This window comes from Pistacia vera, unplaced genomic scaffold, assembly GCF_008641045.1.
Source record: "Pistacia vera cultivar Batoury unplaced genomic scaffold, PisVer_v2 Contig375, whole genome shotgun sequence".
Taxonomy (NCBI): domain Eukaryota; kingdom Viridiplantae; phylum Streptophyta; class Magnoliopsida; order Sapindales; family Anacardiaceae; genus Pistacia; species Pistacia vera.
Genome location: NW_022196196.1, coordinates 21,234 through 45,095, shown reverse-complemented (window position 1 = coordinate 45,095; position 23,862 = coordinate 21,234). Strand labels below are relative to the sequence as shown.

Sequence of the window (23,862 nt, the reverse complement as noted above, 5' to 3'; positions counted from 1 at the left end):
TTGATTGTCTTTTTTTTTTTTTTTTTTAATTAGTAATATCATGAGTAATATGTTGGTTGCTTGGGATTGTTGATATTATTGAATCCAGAAAATCAAGGGTTCTTTTGTTTTGTTATTTTGGATAGAATTTTAGAAATAATATTGGGTAGTTGAATAGGGTGAGTATTACGAGGTAAAATTTAAAAATTCACAAAAAAAATCTTTTAGGTTTACTAATTTAACTAAACATCTTAATATATAAAAAATTTATAAAGTGACAAAAACACCCCTGTCCACTTATAGCGCCATATTTTGGTCACTATAGTTGGAATCTGGTCGGAAAATGGCGTTATGATGCAGACTAGTCGGATCTGGTCGGTCGTGTGTCGATATGGTATTTTTCGACCAGATCCACCAGGTCAGATCTACGACTAGATCTGGCCTTCAACGGTCGTAAAAGGCCAGATTTGGTCGTCGTTTTCTTTGCAACGGCCAGATCTAGCCTTTTCCGGCTAGATCCAGTGTGCATTTGACCGGAAAAGGCCAGATCGATGAATTACAGGCCATTTTTGATCGTTTCTATGCCGTTGTGACAGATTCGAGCAACCACTGACGGTGATTGTCGGAATCTGGCAACTATGGGTGGGTGGGGGTGTTTTTGTTAATTTTTAAACTTTTTTTCTAGGGGGTGTTTAATTAAATTAATAAACTTAAGGGGTTTAAAAGTAATTAAAAAAATAGAATAATATTTCTCAAATAATAAAACAAACAAGTATTTTGGGAATAAGATTGAGAATATGGATAGGAATAACAAAACAAACGGAGCCTAAGATTACTCAGAAGAATTGGCTAGATACGTAGTGGCTTCCAGGTCTTTGCTTCTACCATCTTTTTCTGCAAATTAATTCCCAAATAGCTAAAAGAGAATAGGTCGATTTCTATACTTTGATATCAATTCTCAATCATCTAATCGTGATAAACTGGCCATTTGCCCAGATGGTGAATTTATGATAATGATCAATGTTTCAAAACCCAACCCGGGATGAAACCAGGCAAAGTTGTCGGGTCTTAGGTTGACCGGTTTAACTGGTTTGACCGTTGGTCAAATCGGTTAACAAATTTTTTTAAAATTTAGCAAATACACCCTTATTACATCCTTATAGGTTTGAAATTTAGCAAACATACCCTAAATACAAATCGATCAACGATCGGTTGGCAGTAGCGACACCCAAATGTAACCCCAATTGTCCCTTGAGCCAATTCCCTTGAAAATCTATCCAAGATCTAGCCGATATCGGTTTGATTTCAGCCAAGTCTCACCGACGTTGGCATTGGCATTCTAGGCCAGATCTCACTGACTTTGGCGTTGACAACCCTCCCCACACCCTGAAAATACTCCCCTCTTCCTCCCGACCAAAACCCACCTCACTCCACCCTTGTTAGCCTCGCCAATCGTCAGCAAAAGCTAATTGTTGCTGTCACTAGTGTTTTTTTATTTTCGATCGATTTACTCATCGGAAATCAAATCCATCGCCACCATTACACTCATCGACAATTTCTCTTCAAGAGCCCCAACGTCTTGGCCTTCAATTGTTCGTCTATCATCATCCCAAATTCTAGGGTTTTGGGTGAATAGGGGTAATGTAAACTCGACCCTGTGAAGCTTCAGAGTCCCGGTTAAGCTGGCTAAATAGGCCAGGCCGAGTCGAGTTTTAAAACAATGATAATGATCATGGTTTTAAAAACCAGACTAGACCAGTCGGTCCAACCGGTTGGACCGGGACCTGGTCACATGTCTGGTTCGAGTCAATATAAAACCCGGTATTACTCAATGAATTGCTATGAACCACCAATGAACCGCACGAACAGTGTGAACCGTCGGTCCAACGTCTAAAAAGGGGAAAAAATCCCTAATTTCTCACTTTCTCTTATTTCTCAGTTTCTCCTTTCTCTACGCAAAATCCTCTGAATTTTTTTTAAAAACCATGCTGAAAATCTGAAATCCCACACAAATCGCCACTCAATCTCAATGAACTCCACTCTCTGAAGTCTGAAATCGCAACCATTCCTTGTTGAAATCGATCGCAACTCAACTCTCTGAAATCGACGACGACGCCTTCCTCCCTCGTCGGAAATCGACGACGACGACAACAACTTCATTCCTAGATGACGACGACGACCGGACAATGACAGCTCCATTCCTCCTCTCGTCAACGATCCAGGTAAAAAACACATCATTCACGGGTTCAATAATGATTTCGTTTTTCATATGCAGGTTTCAATTTTATTAATGCATTTATCATAATATATTAAAGTAGACTTGTGCGTTGAATCTTTTCGATCTTTGTTGGTTCATCCTCACAAACAAGAAGAGCAAACTCTCTGGGTCTTTGATTAGCTAGCTCTGTGAGATATACTGATCAAGGTGCACTTGATCATTTTTCGTTGATAAATTCAACATTGCAGTTTCGTTCTAGTTTATTTTTCTTGGCTGTTTTACTATTTTCAACATTGCAGTTTCATTCTAAAAATTCCAGCATTATTATCAACTTTTAAAAATATTGTTTGATATTGTTTTTCATATTTTCAGCAATGATTTGATGAATTGTTAATTTTTTCAGAACATACTGTCTAGTTTGTCATCGATGTTTTTATTTTTACTTATCCTTTTAACCATTGTTTGTCAGTTGGCTCTACTTTGTTAAAAAAACAAAAAAAATGAATATCTAAAAAGAAATATGCAATGGCTGTAGAAATAGTAGGAGGCAGTGTTGTATCTGGCATTCCATCAAAAGTTACAGAGTTCGTGTATGATTTCATTGGACGACATATATCTTATGTGTTCAAGTATCAGAGCCACATCTGCGACTCCATTTTCCTCAAGATGTCTTGAAATTTGGTTGTATGGAGCGCCTCCTGATTGCACATTCATCTTGTTACTTTACTGTTTGGATTTGTTTTATGCATTTTTATTTCTCAATATATTTGGATTAGTCAGTGACAATTCAGTTCTTACATTCCTTAAATCACAGAACAAATTGTATAAAAAGTAAAAACTGAACTTCAACTATAAACAAACTCAGCCATACTTTTCAGAACTGTCTTCAGTAAATTGTTTTGTTTTCTTTGTTTTTCTCATTGTATTATAGCTTTGAAATTAGCCATGTCATTGTCATCATCCAGCAAATGTTCAAGTTCATCTCTCACCTACAAGTTACCAAGTGTAATAATATTAGATATATATTAATAGGCTTAAAAAAGGCATACTAAATTGTTGTTATTTCTTGTGTGACAGGTAGATAAAGATTAAAAATAGACAATGTCAACATTCTGGCTCTAGGTCTTCTTCACAATCTAGTAGAGGTAGGACTGATATAACATGGGCACATGTTATTGAAGGTGTAGATTCAAATGGAAGGAAGACATTAAAATGTCTTCACTATGGGAAAGTAATTAGAGGAAGAGGTATTTTTAGAATGAAACAACATCTAGCTGGAATAAAGGGAGATGTTGGTGCTTGTTTAAAAGTTCCTTTTGATGTTTAATACTTGATGAGAGAATCACTAAAAGACATTGGGATAAAAAATAAAGAGAAGGCTGATTCTAGTAAGTATAATACTCCCTACGGTGCTCCTGTACATGGATTGAGACAGATATGTTAAATGAAGATAGTGAAGAGTTTCGTCCATCTTTCACATAAATGAAAGTAGGTTTGGCAGTAAAAAACAAAGTACAATGCTAGACAGATCAAAAAGAAAAAAAAAATCTATTGGGGTTGGTGACTATTTTGCTCCAAGGACAATTGGTGGATCTTAACCATCAATTAGGAGTTGTTTAGCTGGAAAAGATGGGACGTGGAGAGCAGACATGACTTTTGTAAGATTCTTTTATGATGCTTGCATCCCAATTAATGTTGTAAATTCAATTTATCTTTAGCTTTTGGTGGATGCTATAGCTGCAATTGGGCCCGGGTATAAACACCAAAATTATCATGGTTTGTGTATCAATTTGTTAAGAGATGTTAAGAAGGAAGTACAGCTTCTTGTTGATAGTTACAGAAAAATTTGGGAAAATTTTCGATGTACCTTAATGGCTGACGGTTGGATTGATAATTTACATAGGTCATTGATCAATTTTATGGTGTATTGTCCTAAAGGAGTTTGTTTTGTGAAATCAGTTAATGCTTCAGATGTTGTGAAGGATGCTAGGATATTGTTGAAGATGTTTGAGGAGGTAGCTTTATGGATTGGACCAAATAGTATTGTCCATTTTGTCTTAAACAATGGATCCAATTATAAAGCTGCTGGAAAAATGTTGTCTGAGAAATATCCGAGTATTACTTGGTCACCCTGTGCAGCACATAGCATAAATTTGGTGTTAAAAGACATAGCTGAGATGAATCACAAAGTTTATCTTGCGAGACGTGCTTCTGAGGTGACGAAGTTTGTATATAATCATACATTCTTGATAGCTTGGTTGAGGAAAAGACAGGTAATATACCTTTAGCTCATGTTCTTGTCAAGTCATAACATAATATGCATTTTTTATAATTGACTAACATCTATTATTTATCAATTGAACAGAGTTGGAAAGAAATTGTTCGTCCAGGCGCAACCCATTTTGCTACAACTTTCATTGCAATGAGAAGCCTTCATGAGCACAAACATGACTTGCAAGCCATGGTGACAGATAAGTCATTTGTCGATTCTGATATGCAAAAAGTAATAAAGGCAAACATGTTATTGACATAATTCTAGATAACGATTTTTGGGATGATATGGGTAAGATATCCAAAGTTGTGAGTCCATTGATGCGCTTGTTGCTGATTGTTGACTCAGCATGTACAGAGCGAAAAATGCAATTAAGAAGTTGTTTAAGAATAAAAAGAGATTGTACAAGCCTTATACATGAATCATTAAGCTACGCTGGGATAGGACGTTGCACCATGATATCCATGCTACGGCTTATTATTTGAATCCTACCTTTAAATATGACAAAGCATCTTTTTGCGCCAAGCCAGAAGTCACGAGTGGTTTCTTTTATACTATTGATAGTAAAGCAAGTGCGTTCAATTTGAACAAGACAAGGTTAATGGAAGAGAGTAGATTATATTCAAACCGGGAGGAAAGCTTTTCTCCTGGGCTTGCTCTTGAAACCGCCAAAACCACATGTCCTGGTACATAATAGTTATAAAATTTATGAGTTCTTTTGTTTTGTAAGTCTAATTTATTTATTTTGTTTAATTTTCAATTAGATGAATGGTGGAGATCATTTGGGTATAGTACTCCAAATTTGCAAAAGTTTGCAATAAAAATTCTTAGCCAAACTTCAAGCTCTTTGGGATGTGAATGAAATTAGAGTGTTTTTGAGTGCATACATACTAAAAAGAGGAATAGATTGGAGCATTAAAGGTTGAATGATCTTGTTTTTGTTTACTATAACTTGCGTTTACAAAACAGGTATAAAACATTGTCAATTACTCAATTATGCATCACTCTTATTGTTATTATCTATTATTTTCCTTGATATTTTACTTGTCATGCTTTTAATATTTCATTATGGTATTTTAGGAGGTGTTACAAGAAAATAAGTTTCGATCCTATTAATTATGAAAGTATCGACAAAACTGAAGGTTGGATAGTTGACGATGAAGAAGACGTTAGTGAACTTAATTATGAGGAGTTGGAACAAATGTTATATGGAGAAGGATCTATTCCTGCTGGAGTTGCCGATCACCCTTCTTATTATGATTCAACTGATGGTTCAGAAGGTTGGTTTCAAATATTTAAGCAACTTAGTATCTATTTTAAATTAAATTACAAGTTTTAATTTATGATTTCTATTTTTTACTAAAATTTATGTAGATGATGGTGATGGTTATGATGATGGTGATGATGGTGATGATGATGATGATGAAGATGATGATGATGAATTTTGATGCTAGTATGTGAAGCTCAATCAACATGGAGATAGATCAAAGAATAAACACTTATACCAAATGTTTTGTTATTAATTATTATGTATTGTCATTTAATATGTAATGGATGAACACAACATCATGTTTGGATTTAGACTTTGGATTGTTGTTAAATACTTAAATTATGTTGGGATTGTTATTGAATTTGAACTTTGAATCATGTTGGGCAAAAATTAAGTTGTTATTGTCTTATTAAAAATGGAAATCTTAAAATAAAATAAAAAACAGGTTCTTTTGTATGTGCTGACATCATCATGCTGATGTGATGACATCACTAGTCCAACGGCGGTCCAACATGTTGGACCGATTGACCCGTGACCTAGGCAGCAGGACGGGTTACCCTTCGGTCTGGGTTTTAAAACAGTGATAGTGATAAGAAGGTTGGAGTCTTTCATTCATCAAGCTTAAGATTGTAGTTGAATTCATTGTTTTAAAACCCGACTTGTTGTAAGACTCGGTAAGGTGACCGGGTCACGGTCCAACCAACCAATTGGACCGGTCATGTTAGTAACAAATATATTTTAAAAGAATTAAATTAGTCCCTTAAATCTTAGTATATTATAAAATACCCTTAAAAATTTTAAAGTAGTCCCTCAAATTTTTATTATTTCAAAAAAGTCCAAAAAATTACCAATTAATCCCTAAAGTTTTGATATATTAAAAAATACCCCTATAAAACTATAAATTAATCCCTATAAATTTGAAATATAGAAAACCCCCCTTAAACCTTGAATCTAACTAGAGAGGCTTTCGGGTCCCAGTTGGACTGGTTTGACCGATCGGTTCGATCCGGGTCTTAAAACAGTTGTTGAGTTAGGCCTACTCTTTTGATTTGATAGTGTAAAAAGAACTTGCCAAAAACTGAAAAATAGTGCTCGTTTAAACTTGTTGATACAATATGGCCTTACGACGGTTACTTTGCAGTATTGGACTAAATTACTCTTATGCGCAGTATAATTTGTAATTTAAACTTTGTTCAGCTTGATTATAGATAGGGATGGCAAAAAATCAAGGATGAGTCGAGGACGATTTTTTAGCCCCACATTGATTTCGTGCTAACCCCAGCTTGGCCCAAAATCCCTACAAGCTTTAAATGATTTTTTTTTTTTTTTTGTAAAAACAAAATATAAATTTCACTCTTAATATCATTTATGGAAAATATATTTTATATAATCTACATATTATAGTTGAGGAATTAATATTTTGGATGTTAAATATAATAATTAAGATAGAATCATATTAGGTTTTAAGGAAGTATCTTATTATATTTACTTTTCAAAACTCCTTACATCTAATAAGGTATATGCTTAAAACTTAATATGATTTTATCTTAGTTATTATAGTTAACATAAAGGGTGTGTTTGGTCGGGGGTAATGTCATCTTATATTAGTTACATTACCATGTTTGGTTGTCAAGTAATATGTGATTCCTGTGATCCTCCAATACTAATAGTAATTATTGTTGGTTATATACGTGGTAATCTGATTACCATCATTTTTTTAGGTATTATGAGATTACTTGGTAATCTTATTTTTGTTATAATTTTATCCCTTATTAATAAATTTTTAAAATAGTAATGCTCTTGTTATCTAAACAATTTACAAGAACTTTCATGGACAATTTTAACCTTATAAACAAGACTTTTAAGACATTATTGCCCTTGTATTTCAACCAAATTACCCAAGACCATAGCTAGATTTGGCCACCATCACTAATCATTGGCCACCACTATTAATCGCCATTGGCAGTCGTCGAAACACAGCACGATCGGTCGGATTTGGCCGATCGTGTGCCAATTTGGCCGTTTTTGGTTAGATTAGTGATTGGAAATGGCCAGATGGTTGTAGATCTGGCTGGAAATGACCAGATCCATGGCCATTAACGTTGGAATAGATTTGGCCGTTAACGACCATGGATCTAGTCAGATCCACGACCATAATAGATCCGACCATTTTCGACTAGATCCACGGCCAAATCCAATTGGTCATGCACCGTTTTGGTGATTGTCGATGGCAGTGGTGGTCGGCTACCAATAGTGGCTTGGGTGGGTGGGGGTGATTTTATTAAAATTTAAACTTTTATTGTGGATGGGGTATTTTAGCAAAATCTTAAATGTAAGGGGTTAAAAAAATGGTTTAAATAATAATAATAAGAATATTAAAAAAGAAGGGCAATTCAATAATCTATATAGCATACCTACTAATTTATTCCCACCAATCAAACATATCAATATAACATATTCAAATCCAACTAAACACATCTAATATAACATTCATAGTAATTTTCAAGGTAATTAATCTATCTTCCCATTAATATATAATAAAATCTCTCTATAGTGATATTATATATAAGAATAGCCTCTATATGGTCATAAAAAATTCAAGTCCTAACTTGGGATAGTTATAAATAAGAATAAACTTTACATTTTAATATGTTATAAATTTTCTAATTCCCGTCTTAAAGAAAACTGCGTCCACATAGTAATATTTATCTATATATTACAAAAAAATATATGCTATATTACATTAAAAGTTTAAGATTAAATAAAATATTTATCTAAAGTTGTTTGGAATAATAATTTATGCTTTAGAGTTGTTATAATTAGAGGTGGGCAGGGACCGATGATGCGTGTTTCCGACAACATGCAATATGTAGCAAGTATACTAATCACTCAAGTAATATAATGATGAGTGAGTATCGTTCCCACGAGGATTGTTAGCTAAGCACTAAGTTTTCTACCGTTTTCAAGTTGGAGCAACCGAAAACTTTTGGATTAATGGGAGCAATTTAATCTATTACTAAAACAAAATTTCTAAAATGCGAATTAACTAAGAATGCAAGATGTTAAACACGGATAAAAAATCAATTCAAGTAAAACGGGTAGGGTTTTGACTTCATTCGGATTTTATGGGTTAAACCTAAGAATTAAACTAAATTCATATTCATATGTATTGGTTATAAATCGAACTCTCTAAGGTGTTAAACATACCTTCTCAGGCTATGTTTTCCTACTCTTCCTTATCAACTTTCCGCACCCAACAAATTGAAAGTTAACAAATCCAAGCTCATTAAGCATAAGAATCCTACAATGATTTCATTGATTTTTGAATCTATCTCTAGCATCCAATACTACAATGGTGATTACCCAAGAAGCCTAACATGATTCATTTCTCAATCTCACCATGTTCATCACATATAAGCCTTAAAATTCAGAGTAAACACACAATCAAAGCATAATCATATGAAATTAAAACAATCAATCACTTAACCCATTTACAAATCCGAATTACAATCAAAACCCTAACCCAAAATGGGTTAGTTCATAGCTAAATCAACACTACAAACAAGAAAAACGAGAATATTAAAGTTCAGCATAATGAAAATGAGAGAAAAGACAAGAAATCTCCCCAAATGATGAATCCCCTGGTTAGAAATCGAATCTTCACCCTTGTTACAGCTCAAAATCGCACAAAAGTAAATCCAAAGAAATGTAAATAGTTGCTAAAAACCCTATTCGACCCCCCACCAAAAAGGCCAAGTGTTTCTTTTATATCTCGTTCCAAATTTCTCAGCAAAACACGCACAAAGTAAAACTGTGCGTTTTACAAAACTAGAAATTACGACTGTTGCCGCGGCGAAGAAAGAAGCAGACTTGTTCGTGTCTGGCGTACTTCGCCGAGGCGAAGGACAAGTCTTCGCCGCGGCGAAGCTTCTTGAAAAGTTCTGCAATTACAGAACTGCCACTCTGTTTGCATCTTCGCTTGATTCTTCGATCTTCGGTGCTCTCCCTTGGAAGCAAGCTTCATAGTGCTTTATTCTGCTTCAGAACTCTCCCACCTTCTGAGATCCGCTTACTTTTGAGTTCAGAATTTTCAATTTTGTCCTTATTTGCTCAAAATGTCAATTTTAACCTGAAACACTAAATGTAAAGAATTAAGCAACAATTTAGGTTAAGATGAACTAGAAAGTACATGAAATCTGACTAAAACGTCTAATGAAAACAGTATAATCCACGGATTATCAATCGATCCCAAGCAGGCCTGGGCCTGGGCCCGTTTGGGACTAGTCCCAAATGGGACCAGTCACTCCTGAGAAAAATCAAGACTTGGACCAGGCCCAAGGCTTGGTAGGGACCGGTCCCATGGGCCCAGGATCGGTTCCTATGGGCTTAGATAATTTTTTTTCCTCCCTGATTTTTTTTTTTTTTTTTGTATTTGAGGGGCAAAATGAAATTTTATAGGGAGTTTTTAGTATTTTTCAGGGGCTAAAATGAATAAGTAAATATTATATTTTTTGAATTTAATTAATTGTTCGTAAAGTGAATAATTCTCTACCCCACTCTGGTTGTCCTCTCTCAAGTCTCAAGTGAGCTTCGTTGTCTCTTTGATTTTATTTTTCATCATGACAAATAGTTGTCAAATTATTTACTTATTGTTTTCATATGAAATGATTAATATTCCCAATATCATGACACGGACGTTACTGTTTTCTTCCTCTTAATAATCTATAAATATTATTTAAATTAATTACGCTATGGGTTATTTCTAAAAATTATTTCTGAAATTACAAATAATTAATTTATAGTGTTTGTTTTCTTATTTCCTTTGCCAACCTAATTATTATTATTATTAATTAATTAATATAATTTAATTTCTTCTATTATTGATTGGTTTACGGAGCAGCATATGGAGGATTCAAAAAAGTTTTATGGCACATTGTGACTTCTTTATAGAAATTTTTAGTTGTGTGTGTGTGTGTGTGTGTGTGTGTGTGTCTGTGTGTGTGTGTGTGTGTGTGTGTGTGGAGTTTTTGGTATCAGTTAGTGACTAGAGCACCTGCACTACACGACTAATTTAAGGCGGCTCTGCAAAAAAGCTGTTCATCTCTTTTTAAGCTTAATTAAAAGTGTTATGGGTTAAATTTTTAACCCTCTTAATTTATATTTATTTTCAAATTATTCTCAAATTAACATGGGGTTTTATGTAATTTAATAGGATACTATATTAAAAAAATATAAATATCTTTGGGCCCAGACTGAGACCAAGGAGGAGGGCCCAATGGAGGGCCCGGGCCCTCCTCCTTAGGCCTGGTCCCGTTTTGGGACCAGGCCTCCTAGGTCCGGTCCTCTCAAAGACTGGTCCTAGAACCGGATTTTAGAGCTAGGCTTTTGGGCCCGGTCCCAAGTGTCCATCTCTACTTATAATATCTTTTAACTTGTTCAATAGATTTCGGAGATTAGTTGAAATACGTGCAAGCTGGCCAGACACCACGGTTACCAAAAAATAATAATATATATATTTATCTTTTAACTTGCGGGTACATAATAACTCACTAGCATGAACAACTTCTTATTGAAACCAAAATATTTTTAAGTTTTTAAACATGTTTAGAGCTTCTTGGCATGAAACTTTTTGTATTTCCGTATTATTACCCTCAAGATTATTTTATTTATCTTCTTATCTAATTACAAAATTGACTACTAAAACAATGAATTGAAACCCTAATATATACTACTAAAACAAAAATTATAAAATAATTAAGTTAAAACAATAATTTTTGTAACTACACTTCTATTAATTTATAACTTTCTCATAGTAATAAAATTATATTATTTTACCATTATGACTACAGAGAAGTTTCATTATAACATTTCTAATAATACAATATTTCTTGACCAAATGCATCCAAAATATTTATTCAGACTACATAAAATATGTTTTCCGAACATTATTTATTTTGCTTTGGGATTGTTTTTACAAAATATATTATTTATTTAATTTTTAAAACTTGCGAGGAATTTGGGGCAGTGCGGGAGATTAGAAGCAATCCCTGTCCTCAATCGAAATTAATGCAGAGATGAAAAATCATCCCCGTCTCCGACTTTTTCCGTTTAAGTCCCTGTTCGAATGAGATGGGGGCTTTTGCCGTCTCTAAGTCCAATACATAATTACATATCACCAAACATAGCCAATAGGGTACTCACATTCTTCGCTGTCCAGCTGTATATAGTATATAAGATCATTCAACCTGTTGCCGTCTTTGTAGTAATTTTAAGTTATATCAAATAGAACCTGGCCTTTGAAAAAATCGAAGTGCAATATTCAAATAAAGAGTGAAGAAGTAGTTTTATTACATGAATTTTCTAAGTCTCCGCGTCTCTAGGGATAAAAGAAAACAACATCGGCTGTGTTTGTTTTATTTTGAGTAGTATTTTTAAAAACATTGAATTTGATTGGTATTATAAGGTATGATTTAAAAATTAACAAAAACACTTCATAGGTTTGTTAATTTAGCTAAACACTCCCTACAATAAAAAGTTTATAAATTGACAAAAACATCTCCACTCATTCACATTTGCCAGATTTCGGCCACCACCACCAGAAGGTGGACGGAATCGCCGTAATGACGCACGACCGACTGGATCTGATTCGTCGTGCGTCGATATGACATTTTTTGGCTAGATCTATCATGGATCTGGCAAAAAAAGGTCAGATATGGCTGTTGAGCCGGTAGTGTGTCATTACGGCAGATTCAGGCCACCTTTTGGTGATAGTGGCTAGAATCTGGCAAATGTGGATGGGTGGGGATGTTTTTGTCAATTTATAAACTTTTTTGTTGGGGGTGTTTAGTTAAATTAATAAACCTAGGGATTTAAATTTTTTTTGAATGGAATTGAATTGAATTTTGAGAATAGAGAAACAAATATTCCTCCCCAACTCTTTTTTTAATTTGATTCTTTGGGCATCGTAGACATTCAACACAACATAATATTTCATTCAATCTCAAATACTTTTATATATTTGGGGTAATTTCCCTCATTATTAGTATTATTATCATCATATATAGCTCATAAAATATATTATTAATACACCCTTCGGCCTTAGGAACGCTCCAATTAAAGCCAAGTTAATCAATAATTTCATTAATTACTAAATAATAGTATGGGATATCTAACATAAAATTATATATTTCAAATTTATTGTCACAATTAGATCTTGCAACCCAGTATCATGGCTCTCCATTTAAATTACGGATGCACAGATAGAGATTGAACCTGAGATTGTATGCTTATTTATACTATCCCTAACTCACGCTACTCATCTAAACTACACACGGATTAGATATCAGAAGCCTGCCACATATTGCTAAAATATGATTCTAATTTTCTATAAGAAATCGATAGCATTAATAATCTCTAAGCTACAAATAAACAAATAGCAATATAATAAAACACATATGAAATGATACCCTCCAGTTTTTATCTAAGTTTTCACTATTTTTTCTGATTAAGATTGAATGTCTCCTGCAGATGTTGAAACTTGAAAATGTTGAGAAAAATGGCAGCAAGTTTCTCACAAACTCTTGTCAAAGCGACTGATATTGGCTTATTGCAACAAAGTTGAGAATAATGTCCAAAACATGTTGAACTAATCTTCCTCAGTATTTAACCAAATAAAATAATGCAAAACGCTCATCATTTATGTATCTTCTGCGTGTTTTATATACGCCAGCATTTTAATATAGACCCTGAAAAAGAAACAGTGAGATGAAGCCAAGGAGAACGGAAGAATTTATATCATCATATACTGAGTATATCCAACAAATATTCATTTGATGGGCATTGTTAATGTAAAATAATTGTATATTAAACGTTCTTAACAGGGACAAGAGGATCTTTGCATGTTTATTTTTAACTTAACTCTATTATCAGTATCAGTAGTACGTGTGTCTGTGTGTGTGAATATTATGCAAAGGGCTACGCCTACTCACCTACATGATTTCATCATGCAAGACGAGGAACCGAGAAAGAGTAGCGTTGATGTAATGGATAAGGATGAGGAAGCTATCAAGAAGAAGATTGTTGTCAAAGCTTTGCCATTTCGAAAGCTCTTGAGTTATGCAGATGGGGTGGATTGGTTGCTCATGGTGCTTGGGACTTTTGGTTCAGTTGTGCATGGCATGGCTCTACCCATTGGCTACTTGCTTCTTGGCAAAGCGCTTGATGCTTTTGGAAACAACTTAGGTGATAAAGGCGAGACAGTTAAAGCCCTCAAAAAGGTACTTACAGCTAGCTTTCCCTGTTTTTTACTGATATAATTATGGATTTTGATCAATTTGTTGATTTGTCCAGGTTATTCCATTTGTTTGGTACATGGCATTCGCCACATTTCCTGCTGGAATAGTTGGTACGTAACAAATGTCTTTTATATATGAATATATTACTACGTTAAATATATTGTCTAGCTAATGAGCTTTGATTCAGTTTATAAGTTTTTGATCTTCTTCACTAAGTGAACGTGTTTTGGGTAAAAGATGCTTGAACTGACAAATTTTACTTGGTTGAGGCCAGGATTCGACTTTTATATATTAAGATATTTTAGGCTGCATGGATGGCATTTACATGTGTATTGTTATTCACAACAGAAATCGGATGCTGGATGTATGCAAGTGAAAGGCAATTAACAAGAATGAGATTAGCCTACTTGAAAGCAGTCCTTAATCAAGAGATCGGAGCTTTTGATACAGATTTAACTAGTGGCAAGATTATTACTGGAGTCAGTAACCACATGAGTGTTATACAAGATGCCATAGGAGAGAAGGTATATATATGATTAACCAGTTTAATTATTTTCCAACCTCATTTAGCTTAACATAATCATATATGTATTTATCTTTCTTCCTTACAGTTGGGCCATCTTCTCTCAAGCCTTGCAACTTTCTTTTCTGGAATCTTGATTGCTGCAATCTGCTGTTGGGAACTATCACTACTTAACTTTTTAGTTGTTCCAATGATTCTTGTGATTGGAGCCACTTACACCAATAAAATGAACACTATTTCATCTACCAAAATGCAATACCTTTCAGAAGCTGCATCCATGGTAGAACAGGTAATTAATTATAGCCCACTGTCAATGATTTGTTCTTGGATTTGTCTGTCACTCATCTCAAATGGTGGGCTTAAAGTGTGTTCCCCTTGATTCAAATTCAATCGATACCTTTGAACCAACTATTTGAGGTGAGTACGAGACAAATCCAATGATAATATCTTATCAGTGAGCTGAGGTGTTACAATCAAAGTATTATGTTCGCCGTGCATAGAAGTTGTGTTTTAAGTATTAATGGTTTGAATATATGTTACAGGTTATTTCTCAAATCAAAACAGTGTTTGCATTTGTTGGGGAGAATAGTGCAATCAAATCATTCTCGGAGGGCATGGACAGGCAGATTTTTATAAGCAAAGGAGAGGCACTTATAAAAGGAGTTGGAGTTGGGATGATTCAGTCTGTCACTTTCTGTTGTTGGGCTCTCGTTATCTGGATTGGTGCTGTTGTTGTCCTTGCAGGAAGGGCAACGGGAGGAGATGTTTTAGCCGCTGTGATGAGCATTCTTTTTGGAGCTGTGTAAGAAACGTCTCCAATAAATATAAATATAATGACACAACATAAACAAGCATCTAATTATTGAATCTGGCTTCTTTTGAATTGCAGAGCACTGACTTATGCAGCACCAGACATACAAATCTTCAATCAGGCGAAAGCCGCAGGGTTTGAGATCTTCCAGGTGATCGAAAGAAAGCCGATTATATGTTATGATTCAAAGGGAAGGACACTTGAGAAGGTTAATGGCTACATTGACATAAGAGATGTAACATTCGCGTATCCATCGCGGCCAGACCAATTGATCCTTGATGGATTTTCATTGTCAATTCCAGCAGGAAAGATGGTGGCCTTAGTGGGTAGTAGTGGGTGTGGAAAGAGCACTGTCATTTCCTTAGTTGCAAGATTCTATGATCCCACTCGAGGTATACATGCAACATCTTAATTTTCAAGCATCAAGTTAAACATATTGAATTGGAGGTTTTCTAAGTCTAATGTAATAAATATCCTCCAGGAGAGATTTTGATTGACAACAATAACATCAAGGATCTTGATCTGAAGTTCCTGAGAGAGAACATAGGAGCAGTTTCCCAAGAACCATCACTCTTTGCTGGCACCCTCAAGGATAACATTAGAGTTGGGAACATGCATGCCACTGATGAGGATATCCAAAAAGCAGCGGTGATGGCAAACGCACACACTTTCATATCAGACCTTCCAGATCAGTACTTAACTGAGGTATTTCGTTTCCTCTATTTACTTGCCTCATCAATATTTTTGGAAAATGATACACAAATTCACTAATTGAATCATAGGTAGTTGAAACAAATGTGTGGTCAGTTTTTGATATACAGTACATGAACAAAACCTAAACACCAATTCAATATGTATATTGATAAGTCTCCAATTCTAGCACCTTTCTCTGATAAAAAGTTGTTATAGCGGCATCAATATGCATTGTATAAAACCGACATACATAAAGTTTCAACAGAAAAGAGGAAGGAAACAAAGTGTAAGTTCGAATTGCAGATTGCATATCAGTTACCTTTATTAGGACTTAAATCACAGGAGAAAACACAAACCACATATTGTCTTACAATATGATAATCCCAGCCTAATTTTCTTGTGCATTATACGTAGTAAGTTTTTGCCTCCATGATAAATTTCCAGTTGGGACAAAGGGGAGTCCAGTTATCAGGGGGACAAAAGCAGAGAATTGCTATAGCAAGAGCCATTCTAAAGAATCCACCAATCCTTTTACTTGATGAGGCCACAAGTGCACTTGATTCAGAGTCGGAGAAGCTGGTTCAAGAGGCCCTTGAGAATGCTATGAAAGGGAGGACAGTCATCTTGATCGCGCACAGGATGTCAACTATCATTAATGCAGATATAATTTCCATAGTGGAAAATGGACAAGTCGCTGAAACAGGCACTCACCACAGCTTGCTAGACACCAGCAAATTCTACAGCAGATTATTTCACATGCAGAACCTTGACCAAGTTAGCGATTCAAGGTTGGTAGACAAAGAATTCATCTTGCTCTCATATATAATCATGATGAGCACATAGCAATTTATATCTTGCTTTTGTTGAATGCATAGCAGAGTTAAAGATTCCACTGAAGAGCCTGAAAGTACTCATGAACAACTTTTAAATATTGAGCAACAAGAGAAATCTGGAGAGGCCAACAGGGAGCTTAGTGAATCTACCAAACAACAAGAAGGGACAATGAATAGAAGGACTATATTCTTCAGAATTTGGTTTGGCTTGAAAGAGGGAGACATTCTGAGAGACTGTCATTGGTTCCGTTGCAGCAGGTTTCTCTGGAATCTCAAAGCCTTTATTTGGGTTCTTCATCATGACAATAGGAGTGGCATATAGAGAAAGGTGCCAAGCAGAAAGTTGGACGGTTCATTGTTCTTCTCTTGGTTGGACTGTTTTCATTGTTCACTACACTCTTGCAGCACTACTTCTTTGGATGGTAGTGGTAGGAGAGAAGGCCATGAAAACCTCAAAAGAGCTCTAATACAGGTTTCTACTGCTTTCATCTATGTGCATTATCTGCATAACGTTTTTTTTTTCAGGAAAAATCATTTCCCTCTTATGTCATTCTAATAGACTAAACTTTCCTCCAAATTTTGAAAATCAACATGAACCTCCATTGAAGTTTCATTTCTCTTCTAGAAAGTTCATGTTGTTTCCAGAATATGAAGGTTTACCTGTAAGGGGAAGTGATCGAAAATTAACGTTTTTGGGTGTACATGCGTCATTAGATTTAAACAGATAATAATTAGTCATGTTTATGAGCTTTTCTCAAAGGTTCAAACTACAAAAGCACACTATAACTTTCACTTCAATGATGCTGTAGGTGTACTGCGGAATGAGCTAGCTTGGTTTGAAAAACTGAGAACAATGCTGTGTCACTTACCTCAAGGATTATAACTGACACCGCCATGGGCAAGACCATTATCTCTGATCGTATGTCTGTTATTGTCCAATGCATCTTTCCTATTATTGCGACAATAGTAAGTGCAGTTGTTAATTGGAGAATGGCACTGGTAGCTTGGGCAGTGATGCCTTGCCATTTCATAGGGGGATATATTCAAGCCATTTCTGCTAAGGATTTCAGGTAATGCTGCTGCTGCACATTCTGAATTTGTTGCCCTAACTTCTGAGTCTGCAGCCCACATAAGAACCATTGCATCTTTTTGCACGAAGAAAAATATACTCAGGAAAGCCAAATTTCTCAGAAATTCCAAGAGAAATAGCAGGAAACGAAGTATCAAGTACGGGCTCATTCAAGGCGTCTCCCTCTGCTTGTGGAATATAGCACACGCTGTTGCTTTGTGGTACACAACAATTTTGATTGAAAGGAACCAGGCCAGTTAAAAATGGCATAAGAGCATATCAGATTTTCTCCTCACAGTACCTTCAATCACAGAATTATGGACACTGCCCTCTTGTCATCCTGCCATAAATGTCCTAAATCCAGTGTTTGAGATCCTTGATAGAGAAAACTGAAATTGAACCTGACACACCAGAGACTTCAGACTTCCGGCTATTGAAGGTGAAATTGAGTTTCAGAATGTAAAATTCAACTACCCCTTAAGACCTGAGGTGACAGTTCTGAACAATTTCAGTACAAATTGAACCTGGATTAAAGGTAGCTCTAGTGGGGCAAGTGGAGCTGGAAAATCATCTGTATAGCCCTTTTGCTGAGATTTATGATCCCGGGAAGGAAGAATTCTGATTCATGGGAAGGACATAAGGAATACAATTTGAGAAGGTTGAGGTCGCAAATAGGCTTGGTACAACAAGAACCACTTCTTTTCAGTTCTTCAATCAGAGCAACATTTACTATGGGAATGATAAAGCTTCTGAATCCGAAATTGTGGAAGCATCAAAAAAAGCAAACATTCATGAATTCATAAGTAGTTTGCCTGATGGTTACGACACAGTTGTAGGCGAGAAAGGCTGCCAACTTCCGGAGGCCAAAAGCAAAGGATAGCATTGCCAGAACTCTACTAAAGAAGCCGGCAATATTACTCTAGACGAAGCAACAGCGCCCTGGTGGCGAGTCTGAAAGAGTCATCGTGAGTGCCCGGAATCACTAAATCAGAAAGGCAGCTGTGAAGAATTGCCATCCAGGATCACTCAGATCACTGTTGCACACAGGCTTTCGACAGTGATGAATTCTGATACAATAGTTGTGATGGACAAAGGTGAAATTGTGGAGATGGGTTCACACTCAACTCTTGTTGCAGCTTCACAGGGAGTTATTCAAGATTGTACCAGCTCCAGAGCTTCGGTGGGAACTGAGTAAACAAGTATTAGCTGTATAGGAAGCAAGATAACGAGACATACAAATATTATATTTCAAGAATTTGCAGAGTGATAAGTTACAAATAAAAGGCCTAGAAGCATAGATAATATTTCATGTGTTCTCCCAGATTGGTTTAGCAGAAGATATGTACACTGTTATTAAACTTATTATACCAGTGAATTGAATTTCTTTGCATAATAACTATCTTTTTTTTTTTTTTTTGCCTTTTAAATTAGAAAATTAAATTAAATCTTTCTCAAAGCATGCTTCCAAGACTTAGACACATTGGCACACGTGGTATATTTATGAAGTTGTGATTATTGGACAAGAAATTTCGCTTATATAGCATGGCCTCAGCCACAGCTACATCCAATTGACAGATGCAGTTTTATTTCAAAGAACAATGAGGAAGATTTACAGAGTTACTTTTTTAAGTGTTTTTGTTTGTATACAGACTCTAGTCCTAACTTATAATTTCTTTTCAGGCTCAACAGCCTAAACTATAAGTTGGTAAGCTAACACATAATCAACAAGCTAATTGATCTCTAAAAGGAGAGATCTCTTCAAAGATGGGAAGTCTTCGTGATCTATATTTGGTCTGAAGGTTCACCAGATCATCAAGGCCCTCCAAAAATGCACCTTCTAAGTTCGGTATTATTGTAGTTAAAGATGAGGGCCCGGATTGCAACTGCTCTATCTCTAGCAAGAGCTCCTTGACACGGTTAGTAGACTTGGGATCAGCAGACCCTGATAATCTACCCTGCAATACATCTTCGAGAACTGACTGTGCATCAGTATATCGTGTTTGCTTGATCAGGCAATGGCATAAGTTGCAGGCTTTGTTGGCATCAGGGTCAATAAGCTGAGCTTTACGATATACGACTTCTGCCGCCATGTAATTTCCTTGTTGCATGTATGCCCAACCCAAGTTTCCCTGAATTACATGTTTGTAAAGTCAGGTAATTGTAAAGACAATGTAAACCATGGGGCTACTGAGGGATCAATACTAAGTGGAGTTCATGTATGCACAAAATTTCTCCTTCAGAAAGAAAGTTACAAAGTTGTATCATCAGATGTGGCAGAAAGGGAACAACGGCGGGGAGAGCAAAGAATGTTGAATAAGTAAACAAAGGGAATTTTAAAAGGTGGCGAGAGAGCAAAGTACTACGAAGAAGTATGAGGCTCTTGCATAACATGTCAATAGTAAGCAGGAGAAAAAAAAAAAAACCCTAAAAAAAAAAAAAAAAAAGATCAGTATGAGTCAGTGCTACTAGTAAAATGCTGCGGTAAGTGAAATATGACACCTCATTTCACCAATGGGGGACCAAACTTAATTTTTTCAGTTCTGAAAAGCTCACGTAAATTAACTTGTAGAAAATATTGTAGTCAGAAAGCTGAGTAGAATAACTTTAGTACCAGTATCCTGGAGGTCTCTTGCTTGACGGTGACTTGGAACTTCTTTCCATGAGAACGTGCTGTCTTAGTAGGCTTTCCATTGAAGGCCTCTCCTTGATAAATCATTCGAAGCTTCTGCTTTAATAGTTCTATCTGTTCGTTGATTCTCCCACGTTTCTGCCAAATTTAATAGGGTCACTACCTAAACAATAAAGCAGCAGAAGAAAACCAAGGCAATAAAGTCTTACCCATATACATGTTCTGAAATTAACATATGATTGAAAAATAATATTGAATTTTGGTTCATAACAAATTGGATCAGGCCTTTTCATTTGAAGCGAAAAGGAGGTGAAAGGGGTCTATAAATCCTAAATTCATTCCCAAATAGGTTAGAGAGTAGAGGAACACTTGGGAATCATAACAGCTAGATAGATTTCTACTTTAACAAGTTTCTCAACAATTAAACAAAGCATTATAAAAAAAATGACAAAAGTTAAACCTCATGATCTAATAAACTACTCTTTGAAATTAAGTTATCTGGATGATAGCGTTTCTTACTAAACAGATTGTTGTATATTTCTCCTGAAACAAATCCAATAAAAGATTCGTGTTGTTATTAAAGAAAAATCTAGAGGTTGAAACATGCAGAACTCATTAGTCATTCATCGCATTAAGTTATTTACTAAACACTCTCTTATTTAAAAGAAGAGACACTGTTTTGTTATACATTTAATAATTTCAATTGTGATGACACAAAGTCCGGATAAACTTGGCATGCCATTTACTTTAGTGTAGTGGTGGGTACCTTGTACAAATCAATGAGGACGTTGTCTAGTGATTCTTGGGCTTGCTTGGAGCAGCGATCCCTGAAAGACTTTATAGCTTCAATGGCTTCTTCAGCTCTATCTTGCTGTTTAAGAACCACTGCCATGTCTTTAAGTGCACTATCTACTCTATCTCCTACATTTATCGCCTTCCAAAACAAAGCGATAGCAGCTTCTGGGTCCTTCTCAACTAACTGAATTGGCATAGACAGGGAGTAAAAATAAGTATTATTTGAGATAACACATTTGTGTAAAAAAATCTTTTAACATACAATATTAATCAAGTATTTTTTCTAGACCAAGCTGAAATTTTTTTATGGCACCCCTAAAACTACTTTCCATTCCTTGTTCTAATTAATTACACTAAATTGTTAACTTTTTTAATATAAGTTAATTAAAAGAACAATACTAATAAAACTAAAAAAAATTACTATTGAAAATTGACGACAATGGTGATTTCTATTAGTATTTCCATTTGCAAGTCATATTTTTTTTCTGATAGGAAACACTAGTATATAAAAAGAAATACAGAGGTTATGGTCAATTTCTTTACATTAGATTTACACAGCTTATGGAAATATGTAGAGTGAGAAAATAATTTTTTAAATAATTGAAGGTTGGATGCAAGAATAAGAGTAGGGATGCAATTGCAAGTAATCCCATCCATTTTTTTGGATGTAAAAATAAAAATTATTATTTATACCTATCATCTAAAAATTTGAGTCAACTAAAATAATATGGATAATATTGAGTGTTTAATTTAATCATGAAACTTATACTCTAATTTTATATGTTATTATAATTAGAATTTATGAAGTCTTTAGTTCTACCTTCACTCTGTCTGTATCAAACATTTCCAGAGATACTGAGAGACACCTGAAACTAACCGTCACACTAAATTTACTCAATCACCCTTTTCCATTTTCTGTGAACTACCATTGCCTCGACAACCACAACACCTAACTACTTCAACAGTTAATGACTAGAAAGGTAAATACGACTTCAACACAAGGGTATTCTAGTCATTTCACGATAAAAAAAAAATATATCTCTTCACTCCCAGTCAAAAAGTAAAAGAAGGTAACTTCAGAGTTCAGATACACAAGAATGTATCTAACGGTCCAGATCACCGCGTTAATCTTACACCATAAAATCAACGGTCCACAGATATAAAACTCAGTTCCTAACAAGTAAAGGAGAAAACGAAGAAGAAGAAGAATGAGTTGACTCAGTAACATGATGCAACACAAATGCATGCATACATGTATGCCTCTGATGTATGTATGTATGTACGTACCTGGAGATGCTTGGCGCGAACGTACGGGCTGTCACCGGGAGGAAGTTTGTGAAAGACATGATAAGGCTGGTCTTTCTTCTGGCTCATTTTCAGAAACTTTTCTGTTTTTCTGTGAATTCAAGATGTTTGTTTCTTGAGAAAAAAAAAAACTTTCGATTTGCAACTGAGACTTTAAGAGAGAAATTTTTTAAAGGAATGAACCTGGACGCAACGGAAGTCCAGCTTCATTGTTTGATGGATTTCTTTTACAAAATTTTTGCCACGTATGAGTTCTATACACGTGGCTATTTTTTATTATGCAGACGTGCCTTTGCATTTGATAATTGCTGCAAGCTTAATATAAAATAAAATATAATTGATTTTGGCTTTTGGGTAAGGATTAGCGTTACCAAGTCAAGAAGCACTAATTTCTCATTAAAACTTATCAAAGTTTTCATATAATTTATTAAATCCATTATGAATCTTGATCAAAATTTATAGAAACATATACAAAACTTAAAGAGATTAAAGATTAATAATATACTAGTTGCGCGGGTATTTTTTTTTCTTTTACATTATTTTCCTTGTGGTGTTAAATGTATTATTGAATTTCATTGGATATTGAATTGATAATTAAAGAAATCAATAATAAAATTATTATATATCAAATAAATAGTATATATTTAATGTAGGTGTAAAGATTTATTTTCATTATTATTGATTTATATGCAAAAACTAATGGAAATATTGTATATAAAAGAGGCAATTTTTTCCGGTTTTCTGTTTTTTGAATTGCATGGCAGTCCAGTTTTTTAAATGCATTTTAAACCGGTTTATTTGCTTGTAAAAGTTCCTAGGGTTTTATTTTTTCATTTTCCCCTCGTTTGCTTTCACTTTTTTGTTCTTTCTGCGAAGATTGGGTTAGGTCTGGCTTGTGGTGTCGCTGAACATTTTCTTGAAGATGCCTGCAGTGTTTGTCTTTCTCCTTTCTTATGTTTTGTTTTGTCTGGGTTTTCTTGGAACTGGGTTGGAGAGTGTTGGGTTTAAAGGAGGGACGTTTGAGAGAGGCAGAGGAGGAGAAGAGGGTGGAGGAGCCAAACAACAACAGAGTTCAGCCCATGTTCTCTGCAAAGTCTCTCTCAACAAATACTAAACTAAACTAAAAGCATATTCCATCCGTAAGAATAACTATTTCAAATTAACATTAATT

General features: G+C 35.0%; 1 protein-coding gene and 1 pseudogene across 1 annotated transcript; one reads left to right on the top strand and one right to left on the bottom strand.

Moving 5' to 3' along the window:
• Positions 1–2,722: 2,722 nt before the first annotated feature.
• LOC116140676 lies at positions 2,723–19,157 on the top strand (annotated as a pseudogene).
• A 321-nt stretch (positions 19,158–19,478) lies between these two features.
• On the bottom strand, positions 19,479–22,821 carry LOC116140707 (protein SULFUR DEFICIENCY-INDUCED 2). The gene is made up of 4 exons (XM_031426302.1): positions 22,674–22,821; positions 21,358–21,570; positions 20,574–20,729; positions 19,479–20,091 (listed from the first exon to the last, which is right to left on the bottom strand). Exons 1-4 carry the CDS (start codon positions 22,758–22,760, stop codon positions 19,684–19,686), a joined length of 864 nt encoding a protein of 287 aa, XP_031282162.1. The 5' UTR covers positions 22,761–22,821; the 3' UTR covers positions 19,479–19,683.
• Positions 22,822–23,862: the final 1,041 nt, after the last annotated feature.

What these genes read in the sequence shown, in the direction of transcription:
- LOC116140707 (XM_031426302.1), bottom strand. Translation starts at nt 22,760, where the DNA reads ATGAGCCAGAAGAAAGACCAGCCTTATCATGTCTTTCACAAACTTCCT. An exon ending in TCCTCATTGATTTGTACAAG is followed by an intron (nt 20,730 to 21,357) that starts GTACCCACCACT and finishes TAAATTTGGCAG; the next exon opens with AAACGTGGGAGAATCAACGA. An exon ending in AAGAGACCTCCAGGATACTG is followed by an intron (nt 20,092 to 20,573) that starts GTACTAAAGTTA and finishes CATGTAATTCAG; the next exon opens with GGAAACTTGGGTTGGGCATA.